We start from the raw sequence: 19,822 nt of genomic DNA, 5'->3' as shown, positions 1-19,822 counted from the left end.
AATTTAAAGATTTTGTTTTGAAGCCTTTAAAACATGCTAAGTTATATGTTTAACAAGTTCAGAAGGCCATTGAGATGTGTTTGAAATTGTAAGAGCAAAAGGAATGCTTTTAAAAGTTACATCCAGGAAAGGAAATGCCAGCCTGTTCAAGGTATTACCTGAATACTTCAGCTCAGGGACAAACACTAACTCGTCATCCTAAGGTAACCTAGTTCACTACATATCCTTTCTTTCTCAGAAGCACTGCTCTCCATAACCATCTATTCCTAGCAATTCACAAAACTATTTCACTCAAAGTTACAAAAATGAAACACAGAAGTCTCCCTCTTTAACCAGTGGGTGTTTCCCTCAAGCTTGAAAAAAACTCTCCTTACCTTCTTTAAACTTGAGCTTGCTTATCTTAGATTAGATTACTTACAGTGTGGAAACAGGCCCTTTGGCCCAACAAGTCCACACCGACCCGCCGAAGCGCAACCCACCCATACCCCTACATATACCCCTTACCTAACACTACGGGCAATTTAGCATGGCCAATTCACCTGACCCGCACATCTTTGGACTGTGGGAGGAAACCAGAGCACCCGGAGGAAACCCACGCAGACACGGGGAGAACGTGCAAACTCCACACAGTCAGTCGCCTGAGGCGGGAATCGAACCCAGGTCCCTGGTGCTGTGAGGCAGCAGTGCTAACCACTGTGCCACCGTGCCGCCCTTGTTCAAATGTAAAACCATATCAATGTACACAAAAAAAACCATTCATTCTAAAGCTAAAAACCAAAAACTGTTTTAAAAAAAAATCACCATGGCTGCAGAACTTAATTGAAGAATGAGGATGGGCAGTAAATGTGGTTCTTGTCAGTGTGAAATGACATAATATTGCATAGAACAAATGTTAAATCAATGTTGTGCACAAATGGTAAATTAGGGTAATGGTTCTAGGGTGTCCCTTTGGTTTCTTTTTCTTAAAAAAACGTCAAATACTATTTCAATCAATCATTCTCCAGTCCACACCACCATCTCTTTGCTATGAAGATGCAGCGATCCCTGCAGTTGGTCTTTTCTATACCATTACTGCTTGAATTAGCTAACGGAGAGACAGGTTGAGAAGGCGAGCTGTCATCACGCATGACCAAAGGTTGAAAGGAACCTGGTCACCTATAGCAGCACTCTGTTTAGCCATTTAGTAGACTTTGTTCACTTTTGACAGGCTGACATATCAATTAAGGAGAAAGTAAAAGGGAAGAGGCTTTTAATCGGTTGTCAGAATGAAGTGTCTGGCTCACTTGCCTAACCAGTCAAACAACTGGTAAGTGTCTTAACACCATCCTGAGATATTTATATAGTTTGCTATAGCTGCTCCATTTGGGAAGCATTCAAAACTTGCCTTTTTGGGAAAAAAATAGAAGCCGGGTGAGAACAGCAATAGGAGTGTTCTGCCACACCAATGCCTCACCCACCCATTCCTGTGACCCTCCCCCCCCGTCCCAAGTGTAACAGAGCCTGCGGTAGTCACATTGCTCTGTACACCCACCTATTGACTCATCCTGAGAGTGGAAGATAGTCATTCTCATCCGAGGGACAGCTGATGATGATTCATCTAATTTTAACTTGAGATACTATCTTCGTTGCTTATCATGAAGAGATGCTAGTGTTGGATTGGGGTGGACAAAGTTAAAAATCACATAATACCAGCTAATAGTCTAACAGGTTTATTTGAAAGTACAAGCTTTTGGAGCACAGCTCCTTTGTCAGGTAGCTAGCTGGATTAGGGATATATGCATGTTGATGGATAATGCAGAGACAAATTAGGATGCTTAAAATTCATGTTTATTTTTATTTAAAAGCTGGGGGCACAGAAAATGGAATATGTTCAGATCAAGAGCAGGATGTAGAGGCCAGAAATATCATACAGTAGTGAAATGGCATTGTGGCCAGTGTTGTAATTCATTCAATAATGAGATGAAAGCTCTCTTCCAGGAGTAACTTGGCAACTCTGAATGTAATTGATTTTGCAACTAGCACCTGCATCTGCTTCGGACGAGACATGCTCTTGGAACAGATGATGATGTGCAGAGAGGTGGTAGGTTCTGTCTGCTGGTATACAGTGTAACTTCAATGTTTTAAATCACATTCACACCTGATTACACAAAGAGGTAAAACAGTGATGTTCTGCTGATCTGTCAAGCTGCTCTGCACGCTGTTGGCAGGTCTCGGCAGTGTTAGTTTTTGCTGACCTGCTGGTGGAATGTGAAGACCATCCAGTTTTCTGTTTCCATATCTTGGTGAGGTGCCGAACACATTGCTGGATTCTCAGAGCTGGCTTGGGGGTGTGATGTGCAGTGTGCCCAACGCTGTGTGAAACACTTCTCTCAATGCTTTCATCAGCTGCAGGCGAGCAAACATCTGGTTGAACAAGTGTTCCAACGGTTCCTGTGGAGTGAGAAGCTACCTTGAACACTGAGCAAAAATAATGGGGGAGTGGTCTCAGCTATTCCAGTAAAGCCACAGAAATAGATTTTTTGGGATCCCCCTCCATCTCCAGCATTTTTTAATGGGATGTGAGTGTCACTGACTGGGCATCAAAGCTGCTCTAGAACCTCTTGCTCAAAGGAATGAGGGGTGTTGACCTTTCTACGTTGTTAAGGAAATGGGACTCTTTCACACTCTGTCTCTCCTGTTCCTCCTCTGTTGGTCCAAACATAGGAACGCACAGGCCTTCACTTCTTTTCAAGGACACAGATGAGATTGGTCTCTCCATATGAAGAGCTGTTTGGACCAGTGCCTTGCCTTTTCTTGGTTACAATACACCCGGCTATCCAAGATATTGCTTTCTAAACTACTGGCCCATGTTTGAAAATACCAAGGTAGGACAAAGCAAAACATGAGGTCACTTCATAAACCCATGGCAGAGCTGTGTGAAACTGGGCCTGGAATACTAGAGGAGGTGACATTTCCTCCAATTAACTACTGGGAAGACCAGCCCATGGGACAAGTTCTGTTTCCTAGACATTCCTTGCCCTGGTAATTGTCTGAGGCTGAACCAGACTTTGCAACCTCGATGTTGTATTTGACTCTGAGATAAGATTCTGATCACATCTGTGGCATCTCTAACACCACTGACTTTTGTCAATGTGACATGTCCTGATTCTACTGCTGCAACCTTTATACCCTTTGGTTACCTTTAGACTTGACTACTACAATGAACTCTTGTCTGTCATTCATCTTCTAGCCACCTATCTTCTACTTCGCCAATCATCTAAAGTCATGCTAAACTCCACTGCCTACATATTAACTTGCACCAAATTCCATTCACCAATCACTGATGTGCTTACTGCCCTACATTGGATTCCCATGAAGCAACAGTTCAATTTTTAAAACTCTCATCCTTGCTTTCAAGTCCCTCATATGACCTCTGGTTCTGTAGCATCCTCTGGACCAACAATGAGATAGCTGCATTCCTATAATGCTCATACATATGTTGTTTTCATTGCTCTGGGACCACGGTGAATGCATACCTTGAACTTTGCACTCCTGGTAAAGGTTCGATTCCCAGCTTATGCTCAGCTGTTACCTTTCACATTCTCTTTCTCCTAACTTTGAACCCACTTTGTGTTTGCTTAGTTTATTAACTTCAAGGATATGTTTTAAATGTCATTAAGACTGGAAATCCAACAACACATTGTTGTGGTGGATGGTGAACTGATCAGATTCAGTGTCAAATGTGTTTATCTTTGCTTTCCAGGGAATCCTATCCCTATCCTCCAATGATGGCTGTAACCAAACTTGACTTGAATTTGATCTGTCAGTGGGATTTTCTCCAAATGCACTCTTAATCAAATTGAAATCATGATATTATGAATAACAAAGATGCTGATGTATCCGAAAGTGTGGTTTGCTGACTATAGCTAACCAACCCTCCCCATTTGAATTTCAGAATATGGTTTCTTCAGAATTCTTTTCCAGTTCCTCCGCCTTGGGCTTGGAGTAGCATGGAGCAAAAAGATGAAATTGGCCCTGATTCATGCTCGAATAGCTGCTGTGAGTTCCTGATCAAGGCTGACTCAATAACAAAGATAATGTATCTTCAGTGATAGTGATGCATTAAAGTTCATTTTGGGAAGATGGAATTATAGTGACAATGTACATTTGATGCAGTGTTGTTGGCTGAAGCTGTGAGTAGTGATGGTAAAGGCTCCAATGACTTTTTTCCATCAGACAGATGCCCAGGAATATCTCCTGCTCTTACTGCCATTGGTGTATGTTGGAAGGGTTGCAGATTGATGCTCCGCCTGTTGGCTTTGTTGTGTGTATGTACCCTTCTTGCTCATCAAGTCCCCGAGTGGAACCCATACTCAGAGCTACTGGCTCAGAGTGGAATGCTACCCAATGTCCCACAAAATCTCTGCGGTATCTTGGAAATCTGGTATTGCCACACTAGAACTCTATCAGTAACATCAGTAGATGACAAAAAATTAGATGTAAAAATGGAGCAAGAAGAGCAGTCAAAGCCCTAAATAAAAAATATTTCCTTTCCACTCTTCATAAATTAAGATATTTCAGCACCTAGGCTCATGAAAATGGGCCTATCTTCGCTCTTCACCTCATACATAACTGCCTTTGGTTACATAATGATGGTCAGACAATAACTTACAACATTGATACTTACTCCAAGTATGTGCACACGGTTGTAATAGGAGCTGAAATCAATGCTGAGGTTTACAAGAAACTTGCAGACCTAAAACATAAGTTATATTGAGAAGAAGATATTTTAGTACTTGATAAAGGAAGTTAAGTGCCTTTTACAATTTGAAGATATCACCACAAAGTGCACTTTTATAAGCTTCCAATGAGACTTGACAGGTTAGATGTGGAAAGGCTGTTGCCCTTTCTGGGAAACTCCAGGACCAAGAGGCATAATCTCAGAATAAGAAGTTGTATCAGATGTTATCAGTGAGTGATGAAGGATAATGTTGACTTAAATGCTGACATTCTCCACACTCTTCCTTCAGCTGCACTGCAGATCATTTATCCTGAGAGGATGACTGGGATCTGAATTTAATGTCTCATGTGAATGGCTGTATTTACAGCTGGACAGTATTCTTTTAATACTGCACTGTGGTGTCAGCCAAGATTATACACTCTCACCTCTGGAGAATAATTCTAATCCATGGCCTGCTGATTCAGGGGCAAAAATATTATCATCACCATGTTGTGTCTGACATCTTAACAATCTGCAATGAAGATTTAGTCCCTGCCAAGAGAAAGGACACTCTGGAGGAGCTAGGAAATTAAGGGAAGGAGAGTAAGATAGTTGGTGAGAAGTCCAAAAGAACCACTAGAGGTAATTTAGGGAGACCATTTCAGAGGTTAGTATTGTGGTTAATCTTTTACACAGACCACAGGAGGGCTTGGGTATGCAGGTTATGTTCATTTAAATAATCTCAGACAGACAGTCTGTCTTAGATGGACTAAATACCCATCCTGGATCTTTCCAATATCAACCTGTGATCACATATGTATGTATTATTTGCATTCATTCTTGTACAATAAACAGAAATCTTCCAACTGAGGTATCCCTTTTATCCCATCTACAGGAATCTGTTAATATTCTCTAGGCTGCTCTCAAGGCTGATACTAGCCTTAGTGTGTACAACGTTCCTGTTCAGTCTTTTCTGCCAGTGTGGATACTTAGGGCGTTCAAAGTTCAAGTCTGCTTAAATGTACTAACTTACTGTACAAGCTTTTACGGTGTCATCTTACTCCTGTTGTAACTCTTTTTTAAAACTATTCTTTAATTTCCACCACATTCATAGCCACTGAAAAGGTTGGCCTTCAATGTTGTAGCAGATAATCATTGATCCAGGGCTGTCAAATGCCATTCATTAATGCGTGCTGTCAAATTTTATTTATCTTGTACAATACTGCCAATGTTTAAAATTTAAACTACCAACTGATTAACTCTCAGACAGCTTGGATATCTGCAATTCTAACACTCTTACCTAAGTTGGATTTGTGTAAAATATGAATTAATGCAACATGCAGCTGGGTAAGCCTTGGAAATATTTAGCTGTATGTGATGCACCGCTGAGCTAATCAGCCGCTCTTAGAAAGAGCTGGCACGCATATGGAGGGCCAAATGGCCTCCTTATGTGCTGAAAGATTCTATAACAATAGTTCTAAAAACATTTTAGTTGGAAATGAAAATCTGTCGTCTTTGCTTGTTAGTTCTACTTACTGCCTCGGTGTTGATGGTCAGACGAATTCCTTTAGTTGAACTCAGAGATTGTGTAGTCTGACAAAGCACATCCTGGAATGGAATAACATAATTGTACAGCAACAGCCACTCCCCCTGCACAAGGAGGAAACTGTGGTTACTTCTTGAGGATAACTTGAACGTTTTAAAAAAAATTACACTCAAACACTGGCCTTAAAAATGAAAGTCCTTGGATCCTTCCCACTGAACTGTTAAAATCCTGCACTTTTTTCCCTCCAACTTCTCAATGCATTTTTAAATAGATTTCCAATGTTCAGTGACCACTACAAATTGCATGCAACTTGAGTTGCACATGCAATGGTTGGCAGTTTAATGGCTTCACTTAAGTGACAATTTGGCAGCTGGTTTCAGTCAGGCAAGAAAGTCAAGCCTTGGCTTGGCTTCATATCAGTTGCTGTATATTTCTTGTTGCTATATGTAAGTTTTTTAAAATCAGTTTGTTTGAACATGTTATGACACAGCTCTGTGGTAGGTGGGACTTGAATCCAAATCTCTAACCTAGGAGTAGAGACACTACCATTGTATAGCAAGAGCCCTTGCTTACTACTTTCTATATTTAGTTTTTCAATTCATCCATACTTGTCAGGGACAGTCAGACTTCAGATTTGTAAAGTTAGATCTGATCCCTCTTATTTTGAAGTTTAGTAGCTGTTGTCAGGGAGATGTGAATTTCCCACAAACAGCAGGCTAAACAGATTGAGGCTGTAACTTTTGAGTTTAGAAAAAAACGAAAGGTGATTTTATTGAGACATTTAAGTTTGAGGGATCTTGATAGATGCTGACAAGATGTTTCCTCCTCTGGAGGAATCTAGAATGAGAGCCACAGCTTGAAGGTTGGGAGTCTCTCATCTCTGAAAGAATTGTTGGTCTTTACAATTCTCTTATACAGAGAACAATAGAGGCTGGACAATTGCGTATATTCAAAGGCTGAATTACACAGATCTTTGATTGACAAAGGAGTCAAAGGTTAGATCTACTGTGGAGCCAGCTGTGGTCAGAGGAGATGGTTGCTATGTCCACACACATACTTCACGGTGAGTTGTGCCATTTCGCTTGGTTTATGCTGTTGGAAAAGGTTTTCAGGTTGCTTAGTGAGTGCAAGCTCTTATAAATTTTTAAGGAGGTGAACAGATTCCTAGTTGAGGGGCCACTCAGGACATCAAGAAGTTGTGTAATTCGACAGGGAAACTCTGTGCCCCAGACATGGCAAATGATTCTTAAAATTAGAGCTAAGCCATTCAGGAATGATGTTAGGAAACACTTTTTTCGGGTAAAAACTAGGGGAACAGGATACTGAGGTGGAAGCTCAGTCATGATCATAATGAATGGTGGTGCTGGCTCGAAGGGCCGAATGGTCTATTCCTATTGTCTATTGAAATGTGAAACTGTCTCCCCTTTTAAAATGCTGTTAAGGAGGCCAAACTAAAAATTATGACAGAATTTCGTAAGGCAAGAGCCTAAGGTTTACAGATTGTAAAGGGGATCTAGTTAATGCTCTGAGCTTCCTAATATTTCTCGAATTTGTTTTAAAGACTCTTTAGCAAGGCTGTGGGCTTCAGTGTGCATTGGCACTGAGTTAAATGGAATTAAAAGCACTCCGCTCAATATGCATCAGAAACACTTTTAATAGATTTAATATTTATTTTAAAACTTTCAAGCAAATGAAAGACTTAAATGCGCAAGTCAAAATAAGCTCAGAACATCCTGTGACACAATCCATTAGTGTCCTCATGTTGTGCATCAGTAGGCTCTGATTCTGATCATGATGTGAGGCATGCAAATTCTCATGAATACCTTGGACACAGCTGCATTGTTTAAGGGGGGGCCGGGAGATAATAGCTAAATATTAATAAATGTTCTTATCTCTTAAACTTTGCTAGCCTATCCCTTAACCTCATTAACTAATATGTTAGTAGGTCTGTACCATGGGGTATATTTCCCGTGAAGGAAGACTTTGTAGTGGCCTTTTCTCAAGTCTTCTTTGTCTCTGATTACTGCAGCACATTTTAATCCTGTCAAGGAGGAGAACAATGAATCACATTGCGGATTCGGGATAAGGTACCTCTTCCTGAAGAGCAGAAAAATTCAGCTGCGATGTTTCTGGGAACTTTGGGTATAAGCCTGAGAAAGCAAGGAAATGTCTATTTTAAGAAAATAAACACTACAAACTTTACTGTATTATTTGTATTATGTATTTTGATGTCAAGTCAATTCTCTAGGAAATCGACTTCTAAATCTGAGTGAAAGTTTTTTTTGTTTCTATTGGTTTTTGGTTGAGCCAATGACTACCCTCAAAATCTTTCTATCTGTGTCAAACTAACTGTAGCCATGTTATATTTGTTTCCCTCCTTCCTCAGGTGACAAGGAAAGCAGAGTGGGGAGTGGAGCAAGGAGGTATGGAGACAGGGATCGTAAAAAATGACTCTGGGACTTACTTGTCTCCAAGATCATGTAGCTAGTGTATCATTTGTAGCAACCATCAATTATTTCTAAGCAGGAATCTCTACCAGTTAAGTCAATGGTACATACAAGATAACCCTGATGATTGACCATACCATCCGATCCATTGAAGGAATAGACTTGTCACTGGGAGCTGGAATTCTTTCTTTGTACTGTATGTCCAGGTAAGTCTCAAATAATGTAGTGGATCAGAGAAGAGGTGTGTGAAAGAAACACCCAAATTAAAGTAGTTTCTTTCAAAACCTCAAGTGTTTTATAATCAAAGAAGTACTTATTTTGAAGTCTAGTTGCTGTTGTCAGGGAAATGTGAATTTCCCACAAACAGCAGGCTAAACAGATTGAGGCTGTATCTCGAGTTTAGAAAAAAAGAAAGGTGATTTCATTGAAACATTTATGATTGAGGGATCTTGATGAATGCTGACAGGAGGTTTCCTCCTTTTGAAGGAATCTAGAATGAGCTTGAAGGTCAGAAGTCTCTATTCTCTGACAGGATTATGGGTCTTTGCAATTCTCTTATATAGAGAACAACAGAGGCTGGATTATCGAGTATATTCAAAGGCTGAATTACACAGGTCTTTGATTGACAAAGGAATCAAAGGTGAGACATGAAGGAAAGTGGTAGATTCACAATTAGATTAATCATGACTGGCTGACTCAATGGGCGAAATGGCCTATTCCTGCACTTCTTTCTTATAATATTATAAAGGTCTGATAATCCACTTCTAATGTTATTTGAGGGATTAATGTTGCCCTGAACATGAGAGAGAACATCTCTGCTCTTCTTTGAAGCAGGATTTTTCATCCACTTGGAAACAGACGAGGCTTTGGTTTAACATTTCATTGAGTTATAACACAGTTGTTCTCTGTATATGTAGAAAACTGAATATTTGATTTGGTTTTTAATGGAGGAGAACATGCCCTTGGCAGGACTCTTCTTTGTTACAATGAACCCCCTTTTCCAATTCAACCAGCAATCTAACAACCAGTCTTTCTCAATCAGATTAGCAATCACAAACTTATTGAGTTTGAAGTTTCGCACTTGGAAGGCTAAATGGAACATCTGATGCTGCAGTGAAACAAATCAACTTGCCGGGTTAGCGCAACAGTGAAACAGGCACAAATCAGCACAGAATCTGTTTCTGACCCCAAGTCATGTTTCTGAGTATCCTGTGGGAAAATGAGGCCAGATGATTGAGAAACTGAGGACAGGGTCAAAATTGGAGTGGTGCTGGAAAAGCACAGCAGGTCAGGCAGCATCCGAGGAGCAGGAAAATCAATGTTCGGGCAAAAGCCCTTCATCAGGAATATGAGGACAGTCATTTCCCTCCAATATGAGTCAGTGGAGGGAGGAATGGTTGATTTCTGAAGCTGTACGTGAAGTCTTCTATTATGAGACCTGTCTCGCTGCTAACATTGAATTTAAATATTAAAAATCAAGTTTCCCTAGCAAATGTATCCATGGACACTCATTTCCTAGTTTTGACCATCATCAAAGAACATTGCATAAAACAGATATCTTTTGATATCGAATGACAATGAATTGACTATTGATTTATGAACTGAGTGGTATTGTTGTTATTTAAAGACTAAATGCAAACCATGGGAGTTTTCAACTGTTTTAGATAGTATAAATTCAATGTTGCATTTGCATGTTTACAATTCACAATGCAATGTGATGGAATTTAAATTGATAGTTCCACTTCAATCATCCCAGAGAGCTAGTGTACTGACAGTGGACTGAATGGACTCCTTCTGCACCATACACTTCTGTACCTCTGTTCTTTTCTATATGGAGTGGTCCCCAACAGGAAAATCAAATGGTAATCTATTTCCCAAAGGAAAGGAATCAGGAACTCTGCTTGTTTTTGTTTCCTTAATTGGAACCCTGTGAACCAGCTTGTGGAACCCAGGCCATGTTTGTTTTCGAAAGGTAAGTCCAAATAGGCTGGTGTCAATGGCAGGAGTAGAATATATCTGTCACCAAAAGCACTCCTGAGAAAGCAAAGCTGGTTTCAGAGTCTGCTTTCCGGTGGCACAGTGGTTGGCACTGCTGCCTCACAGCGCCTGAGACCCGGGTTCAGTTCCCGACTCAGGCGACTGACTGTGTGGAGTTTGCACGTTCTCCCCGTGTCAGCGTGGGTTTCCTCCGGGTGCTCCGGTTTCCTCCCACAGTCCAAAGATGTGCGGGTCAGGTGAATTGGCCATGCTAAATTGCCCGTAGTGATAGGTAAGGGGTAAATGTAGGGGTATGGGTGGGTTTCGCTTCAGCGGGTCGGTGTGGACTTGTTGGGCCGAAGGGCCTGTTTCCACACTGTAAGTCTAATCTAATCTAATGAATTAGATTGTGGCAGAAGTGCCAAATGAATCTACACTTTTTTTTCTGCCTATCTGAAAAGACAGTCTCATCTGGCTGGAGATGTTACTTTGTTTATCTCTCTCCAGATACTGGCAGACCTACTGAGTTTCTCCAGCACTTTGGTTTCACTTCAAATTTCCAACGTCTGCCATTCTTTGTAAAAACTGAAAGAATGGGGTCTCCTTCCCATCAGAAAGATGTCCTAAAACTTGAAAGGGTTCAGAAAAGATTTACAAGGATGTCGCCAGGGTTGGAGGATTTGAGCTATGGGGAGAGGCTGAACAGGCCAGGGCTGTTTTCCTGGACCGTCGGAGGCTGAAGGGTGACCTTATAGAGGTTTACAAAATTATGAGGGGCATGGATAGGATAAAGAGACAAAGTCTTTTCTCTGGGGTCGTCGGGGAATCCAGAACTAGAGGGCATAGGTTTAGGGTGAGAGGGGAAAGATGTAAAAGAGACCTAAGGGGCAACTTTTTCATGCAGAGGATGGTGTGTGTATAGAATGAGCTGCCAGAGGAAGTAGTGGAGGCTGGTAAATTGCAACATTTAAAAGGCATTTGAATGGGTATATGAAAAGGAAGGGTTTCGAGGGATATGGGCTGGGAGCTGGCAGGTGTCACTAGATTCCTTTGGGGTATTTGGTCGGCATGGACAGGTTGGACCAAAGGGTCTGTTTCCGTGCTGTGCATCTCAATGACTCTATGAACTGCGAGTATTGTAAATCAGAAACTAAAACAGAACTGTTCTAAGGAAGGGTCACTTGACCCGAAACATTAACTCTTATTTCTCTCCACAGATGTTGCCAGACCTGCCTAGCTTTCTCAGCAATTTCTGTTTTATGTTTCTACAGTCCTTTGCTTTTATTGGAATTTCAATAAACCTGACTAAAGAAAATGCAAAAAGTTTGGCTGACTTCTCAATCAATTGTGAATATCTTAGGTTTTACCTTGATGAACAGACTTGTTGAAATGATCAAATAACGTTGCAAGCCTTGCACAATTGTACATAACAAATGCTCCACTCTTAGTTCCTTTCGTAGAAATGTTGACCGCTTGTGTCAGGTCCAAATTCAGCTAAAATTCACAGTAGAAGGGGGAAGAGAGAGAGAGAAAAGTGAATTTATGTTGGAATTAACTTTTCCACACTTGAGCTGCAAAGGTTTCTTGACTGCAAGATTTAAAATCAAATATTTACAGAAATAGTATGGACTTAGCAAATGGCTGACATTTTGCCCTGAGTTAACCAATAAGAGGGGCACACAACCCCCAGCTACCAACATGCAGCCACCATTTTGAAAAGATATGGCAGTTGGGGGTGAAAGGGATTGAGAGAAGGGCTATTCAGTCTATCCTTCACATCAGACTGGAATTATTTAAGATACAAACAGATCAGAGAATTTGTTTCCAGTCCCAATCCAGACATTCAGTTTGCTTAATTACTATACTTATAGATAAGGCTCTTATGATCAACTCTAAGTTTTGACTGTTTAAACCTCTGAAGTATGTTTTTAGTCGTGTTTCAGTGACGGACATGCTGTCAAGTCGTTTTCTCTGTAGCTCTTCCCTACAGTGGCCCAGGGCGTGTTACTGGTGCAAATGGAGTTTGCAGGGGCCTCTTAGTGGGGAACAAGCCAAAGTCTGGCTGCTTTCGTGAACCAATTGACCTTGAACTGCTGGGAAGTGGGATATCATCTCATCATCTTTTTATAAAGATGCTGCAGCAAGATTTAAAAGAAAGGCAGAAGGGGAGAAAGGCAGAGAAAGGAAGTCTTTCCCTAAATATCAATGGCTACAGCTGGAACATGCACATTACTTACTGGACTGCGGTGTGCTGTCGATAACAACTCGAACCTGATGGTGGCTGAAGTCATGCTGCTGATTATTTCAGTCCATGAATCCCCTGGGGAGAAATGTAATAAGTTTTATTAGGACCAAGCAAATGTCTTCCCATTGATTTCACTACATCTTCAGATAACAATCCTGCTTATCTACATTCCAACTACAGGATTTAGACCAGTTTATAGAGAACAGATTAACTGCTACATAGGCTGAGTCTTTCATTTTTGGCTAAACCTGATTTGCATATGTTTTTTGGATAGTTTGCTGTCGTATCTTCCTAAGCACGCCTCCTTAATTACTTACCTCATATCCAATTTCTGCCCTATCTTACCACAACAACTGGCCAGTTAGCAGAAATCCCAGAATTCACTGACATCCCTTCAGCCTACACCATCTTTAGAACGTCATAGTGTTTGACTGGGTGCACAATCAGTCTGGAGCTACCCTACAGCTGACATTTGCCCCAAACAGGGCAGACAGGGGGAGATCAGGACTCTGCTTGGGGTCAGGGACCTGGTGTCCTGCTTATTGGGTTGGTGACAGGGAACTTCCCTCAGAACCAACAGCGGAGGTGATGGAACCAGACCATGTTACTTTAGGTTGCTACCTGGGCCTTTCTGCGCCAGGGTGAATTCACCGTGTTCTTGCCAATATCTCACATCAAACTACCTCTGCTACTGGACCCATCTCCTACCAAGGTTCACAAACTATTTCTGTAATGTAATCTCCACTTCCTGTCACCCACACTAACCCATGACAGCAGAATCCTGCAAGCTTTCTGCACTGCCTACTCAATCAGTGCACCTCTCCAATTGCGCTAACGGTGATAGCTGTTCCACCTACTTTCAGTTCAAATAGACAAAGTCTTTTCTCTGGCATCAGGGAGTCCAGAACTAGAGGGCATAGGTTTAAGGTCAGAGGGGAAAGATATAAAAGAGACCTAAGGGGAACCTTTTCACACAGAGGGTGGTACGTGTATGGAATGAGCTGCTAGAGGATGTGGGGGAGGCTAGTACAATTGCAACATTTAAGAGGCATTTGGATGGGTATATGAATAGGAAGGGTTTGGAGGGATATGGGCCGGGTGTTGGCATGTGGGACTAGATTGGGTTGGGATATCTGGTCGGCGTGGATGGGTTGGACCAAAGGGTCTCTTTCCTTGCTGTACATCTCTATGACTCTATGTTATATACTGGCCCAGTCTCTCATTCCATGAGGTAAACAGATCACAATGGGACAGAAAGAATGCTGCTTTTCATTCAGCTCCTTGCTCCTTATGCGGACATGATCTTGACGCTGACTACGCTGCACTTGGCTTGGACTATCACTGAAGACTGTCCTTGGCTTAGTCTGTTAAAACACCCTGATTGAAGACTGACTGAAGTCTGCTGACAACTATTACAAACTTCCTAGATGTGTTTCTGTGCTAAATGGAAAAACAGCAGTAAAATGAGCCTGGTATCTCTGGCTGAGGGAGCAAAGTGCAAAAAGGTAATGCAAGAAAGGGTGCTGTGTGCATTGAAGTAAGCTCAGAATGAGTGAATGTTATGACAGTAAGCGAACAGTGTGGAGATGCGGCAGTGACAACTATCAATGGAATCCTGCAGCAAGGACATTGTGCACTCATAGACTAGACGAGGCTATGTGGGTTGTTAGAGATACATTTTGGATGCCAATGTCCATGGATATGGGCTGGATGTGGCCAGTGCCCATGCAGTGTGTCCTGAGATATCGGTGCCTGGATTCTAACAAGGAGGTCATTTGGAGAAAGTGGTGCTTGAATTTACTCAAGGTAAGATGGGAGGTTTACTATTAATGAAATGAGTTGGGCTGTTAACAAAGCATTTAACAACCAACCCCTGCATCTGGCAACAGCCACAACTCAGTGAGAATTTCACCATGCAGCTTTTCAAAAGTATTAAGGATGGGGCAAGTTACTTCTGATGTCGAGATGGACCTCACTTATTACTTGATTCTGCCACACATGTTGCCATATTTCATATCACTCAGACCTCCATATGATTCCACCCATAAAGCGCATTTTTTATTCATTCAGGGGACATGGGCTTTACTAGCTGGGTTAGCATTTATTACCAATCCCTAATTTCCCTTGAGAAGGTGGCGGTGAGCTATCTTCTTGAACTGCTGCAGTCTATCTGGTCTGATCTGTTAGGAAGAGAATTCTAGCCATTTGGATATTTCAAAGGATTTCTTTATCACTTTTAGCCAAAGGCAGAACAAATTCCACTCTTTTAAAATTCTGGCCTTTAGGACTGTAAAAGATCCCATTATTTTAAAAGTCTTTCACCTCAGTGACAGCTTACACGCTTCTTAGATCTCTATAATGAACTTCAACATCGGCTACAGAGATGAACTATATCACTCAGCTACCTTAACCATCTGAATACTGAAGGAAAGTTAGTTCGTTGAAAACTGCTGCACACAATATAATTCAATCCCTACTGACAAACTTATTGCTCTTAGACAATTGGCACTTGTGCCACTAACAATTTCAGCAGGACTGTTCTCATGACTTGTCGAAAACCAGGTTGCTTGGCTCTCTCTCTTATTCCTGATGAAGGGCTTATGCTCGAAACGTCGAATTCTCTACTCCTGAGATGCTGCCTGGCCTGCTGTGCTTTGACCAGCAACACATTTTCAGCTGTGATCTCCAGCATCTGCAGACCTCATTTTTTACTCGAAAACCAGGTTGAGACATTCTATCATCAACATCACTGATAACAGAACCTAAAAGAAAAGAAGATGGACAAGGAAACTGGATAGTAGAGCTCATACCTTGCACCAGGTTTCCATACTTCATCACAGAGGCATCCTGCATTTGAGACCTTCGAAACCTGGAGGAAAAATTGAGTGAACATTTGAATATATAATTCATTTGAAATTTCTTGCATTCTCCAATTTAACTTAATTATTAGTGATTTAACATATGTTAATTCTACCTAAAACTGAGAATTTCAAGATAATGGCTATATAAAGATTAGTTAAAAATCGAGTACCTCACTGCTGGAAAGGATGACTTCCCACATTACATACTATAGTTGCTTCAAAGGCAATGAGGAAACTTTTACTGAAGACCAAAGGGCAGGTCTGTCCATTGTGACAGGCAGTAGTTTAGAATCAGAAACTTCCCTTCTGACGAAATGATAGAAACTTTTCCTGCATCAGGTTCACCGTGTCTGATCTGCAAGTATTTTGCTTACTCACCTTCTCAGACATGCTATGTTGCCTTGTGAATTTAGAAGGGATATATTACTGGGCTCAACTTGTTCAATGTACAACGTTTTAGTCTTTAAAATGCAAAATGTGTATCCCCTGAAATTATTTCATTCCCTTTCTAAATTTTGGTCAGGTCGCAGTTTAGGACAAGCAATTTTATCATTTAATGAATAGTAATTTCATTCTTGCTTTTAATTTGGAGAAATTACAGAAAACTGTAGGCTTTGAGGAATATTATGCTTGTCAGCTCAGAGCTTTCTAACAGATAATGTATAAACAGCACAATATTTGCTGAAAGTGACAGTTTGAATTTATAGTGCTAATCACTTAAGGGGAAATAATGGTTGTATGGCGATGTCATTGGACTAGTAATTCAGAGGTCAGACGAATACTCCAGGGACTTGGGGTCCAATCATAACATACAGTTTGAATTCAATTAACAAATCTGGAATATATAATGTCCCTATCCTGTGTGTGACTTCTGATTCTTAACTGTCCTCTGAAATGGCCAAGCAAGCCATTGAGTTAAAATGCAGTTAGGGATAGGCAACAAACATTCACATCCCACATGTAAGAAGAATCAAACAAAAAAATGCCACATGAATAAAAAGGGCAGTGAGGAAAAGATTGAATGCATTGCAAACCTGATATGTTGGTGAGTGGTGTGGGCATGCAGAACATAAAATTGAGACTAAATTAGCAATTGCACTTAGCCTGTATTATCAAGATGGATCAATTTGGTAAGGCACAGGTGGAGTGGTACAGGTGCTGTACTCTCCAACTAATAATGCAGTGTCTAACTGGGCAGTACTTGATCCTTAAAATTCCTCCATTTGAGTTAGAGTCATAGAGATGTACAGCATGGGAACAGACCCTTCGGTCCAATCAGTCCATGCTGACCAAATACCCCAACCCAATCTAGTCCCAGCACCCGGCCCATATCCCTCCAAACCCTTCCTATTCATATACCCATCCAAATGCCTCTTAAATGTTGCAATTGTACCAGCCTCCACCACTTCCTCTGGCAGCTCATTCCATATACGTACCACTCTCTGTGTGAAAACGTTGCACCATAGGTCTCTTTTATATCTTTCCCCACTCACTCTAAACCTATGCCCTCTAGTTCTGGAATCCCCGACCCCAGGGAAAAGACTTTGCCAATTTACCATATCCATGACCCTCATCATTTTGTAAACCTCTATAGGGTCACCCCTCAGCCTCCGACGCTCCAGGGAAAACAGCCCCAGCCTGTTCAGCCTCTCCCTATAGCTGAAATCCTCCAACCCTGGCAACATTCTTATAAATCTTTTCTGGACCCTTTCAAGTTTCACAACATCTTTCCGATAGGATGGAGACCAGAACTGCATGCAATATTCCAACAGTGGCCTAACCAATGTCCTGTACAGCCGCAATGTGACCTCCCAACTCCTGTACTCAATACTCTGACCGATAAAGGAAAGCATACCAAATGCTTTCTTCACTGTCCTATCTTCCTGTGACTCCACTTTCAAGGAGCTATGAACCTACATTCCAAGGTCTCTTTGTTCAGCAACACTCCCTAGGACCTTACCATTAAGTGTATAAGTCCTGCTAAGATTTGCTTTCCAAAATGCAGCACCTCGCATTTATCTGAATTAAACTCCATCTGCCACTTCTTAGCCTATTGGTCCATTTGGTCAAGATCCTGTTGTAATCAGAGGTAACCCTCTTCACTCCAATTTTGGTGTCATCTCCAATTTTGGTGTCATCTGAAAACTTACTATCTGTACCTCTTATGCCCGCATCCAAATCATTTATGTAAAGGACAAAGTAGAGGACCCAGCACCGATCCTTGTGGCACTCCATTGGTCACAGGCCTCCAGTCTGAAAAACAACCCTACACCACCAACCTCTGTCTTCTACCTTTGAGCCAGTTCTGTATCCAAATGGCTAGTTCTCCCTATATTCCGTGAGATCTAACCTTGCTAATCAGTCTCCCATGGGGAACCTTGTCGAACGCTTTACTGAAGTCCATATAGATCACATCTACCACTCTGCCCTCATCAATTCTCTTTGTTACTTCTTCAAAAAACTCAATCAAGTTTGTGAGACATGATTTCCCACACACAAAGCCATGTTGACTATTCCTAATCAGTCCTTGTCTTTCCAAATACATGTACATCCTGTCCCTCAGGATTCCCTCCAACAACTTGCCCACCACCAAGGTCAGGCTCACTGGTCTGTAAGTTTCCTGGTTTGTCCTTACCACCTTTCTAAAACAGTGGCACCACGTTAGCCAACCTCCAGTCTTCCGGCACCTCACCTGTGACTATCGATGATACAAATATCTCAGCAAAAGGTCCAGCAATCACTTCTCTAGATTCCCACAGAGTTCTAGGGAACACCTGATCAAGTCCTGGGGATTTATCCACCTTTACCTTCAAGACATCCAACACTTCCTCCTCTGTAATATGGACATTTTGCAAGATGTCACCATCTATTTCCCTACAGTCTATATCACCCATATCCTTCTCCACAGTAAATACTGATGCAAAATACTTACTTAGTATCTCCCCCATTTCTGCGGCTCCACACAAAGGCCGCCTTGCTGATCTTTGAGGGGCCCTATTCTCTCCCTAGTTACCCTTTTGACCTTAATGTATTTGTAAAAACTCTTTGGATTCTCCTTAATTCTATTTGCCAAAGCTATCTCATGTCCCCTTTTTGCCCTCCTGATTTCCCTTTTAAGTATACTCCTAATTCCTTTATACTCTTCTAAGGATTCACTTGATCTATCCTGTCTATACCTTACATGTGCTTCCTTTTTTTTATATAACCAAACCCTCAAATTCTTTAGTCATCCAGCATTCCCTATACCTACCAGCCTTTCCTTTCACTCTTACAGGAATATACTTTCTCTGGATTCTCGTTATTTCATTTCTGAAAGCTTCCCATTTTCCAGCCGTCCCTTTACCTGCGAACGAACATCTGCCCCCAATCAGCTTTCGAAAGTTCTTGCCTAATACCGTCAAAATTGGCCTTTCTCCAATCTAGAACTTCAACTTTTACATCTGGTCTATCCTTTTCCATCATTATTTTAAATCTAATAGAATTATGGTCGCTGGCCCCAAAATGCTCCCCGACTGACACCTCAGTCACCTTGCCCTGCCTTATTTCCCAAGAGTAGGTCAAGTTTTGCACAAGCCCAATTATTTGCCCTCCTTTGTCCCCTCTATTTATTTTTGTTTCTTTTGACTTTAGGGGAAAAGCTGATCACATTGAAGGATCGAGTAGGCTCAAAGGGCCTCTTCCTGCTCCTGTTTTCTATGAAATGTCACTACAAGACAATTGAAATATTGCTTTTTCCTTAAAAAACTGTTTTAGTCAGGATTCTGGAAAACTAATCATTTGCCTTTTCAATTCTATTCTGATTAGTAATTTTGCTACGACATTCTCTCTTTGGACTCTTTGATAATATTCTTTGTTATTGTCTTTTTTTCTTGGTTGCCCTCTACATTCAGAGTGTAAATACCCCAAGAAGTATCAGTTTTAAGATCAGGTTTCCCCGTGTCCTTGAGCTTTGTCTTTTCATTACATGAGTGCTCTTTAATTTTCCCCTCTTCCTGTAAATTCCAAAAGTGGGATCAATCACATTTTAAACTTGGAAGCATTGCACAG

General features: G+C 41.3%; 1 protein-coding gene across 2 annotated transcripts in view; it reads right to left on the bottom strand.

The window, feature by feature from the left end:
* Positions 1-1,814: 1,814 nt before the first annotated feature.
* Positions 1,815-19,822, bottom strand: part of dalrd3 (DALR anticodon binding domain containing 3) — a 39,321-nt gene continuing 21,313 nt past the window's right edge. Inside the window, exons 7-13 of one of the 2 annotated variants that reach the window (XM_060835071.1) lie at positions 15,725-15,783; positions 12,907-12,989; positions 12,037-12,163; positions 8,337-8,395; positions 6,236-6,349; positions 4,667-4,735; positions 1,815-2,430 (exon numbers count right to left, since the gene is read on the bottom strand). In XM_060835071.1, coding sequence (XP_060691054.1) covers positions 2,311-2,430; positions 4,667-4,735; positions 6,236-6,349; positions 8,337-8,395; positions 12,037-12,163; positions 12,907-12,989; positions 15,725-15,783 — 631 coding nt within the window. In that variant the 3' untranslated portion in view covers positions 1,815-2,310. Of the gene's footprint in view, positions 2,431-4,666; positions 4,736-6,235; positions 6,350-8,336; positions 8,396-12,036; positions 12,164-12,906; positions 12,990-15,724; positions 15,784-19,822 lie in introns of those variants that run through there. The other variant, XM_060835072.1, reaches the window with a different exon arrangement.

This window comes from Hemiscyllium ocellatum, chromosome 14 (genome assembly GCF_020745735.1).
Source record: "Hemiscyllium ocellatum isolate sHemOce1 chromosome 14, sHemOce1.pat.X.cur, whole genome shotgun sequence".
Lineage (NCBI taxonomy): Eukaryota > Metazoa > Chordata > Chondrichthyes > Orectolobiformes > Hemiscylliidae > Hemiscyllium > Hemiscyllium ocellatum.
The sequence above is the reverse complement of the archived record's forward strand: the minus strand, read 5'-3'. Positions and strand labels throughout refer to the sequence as shown.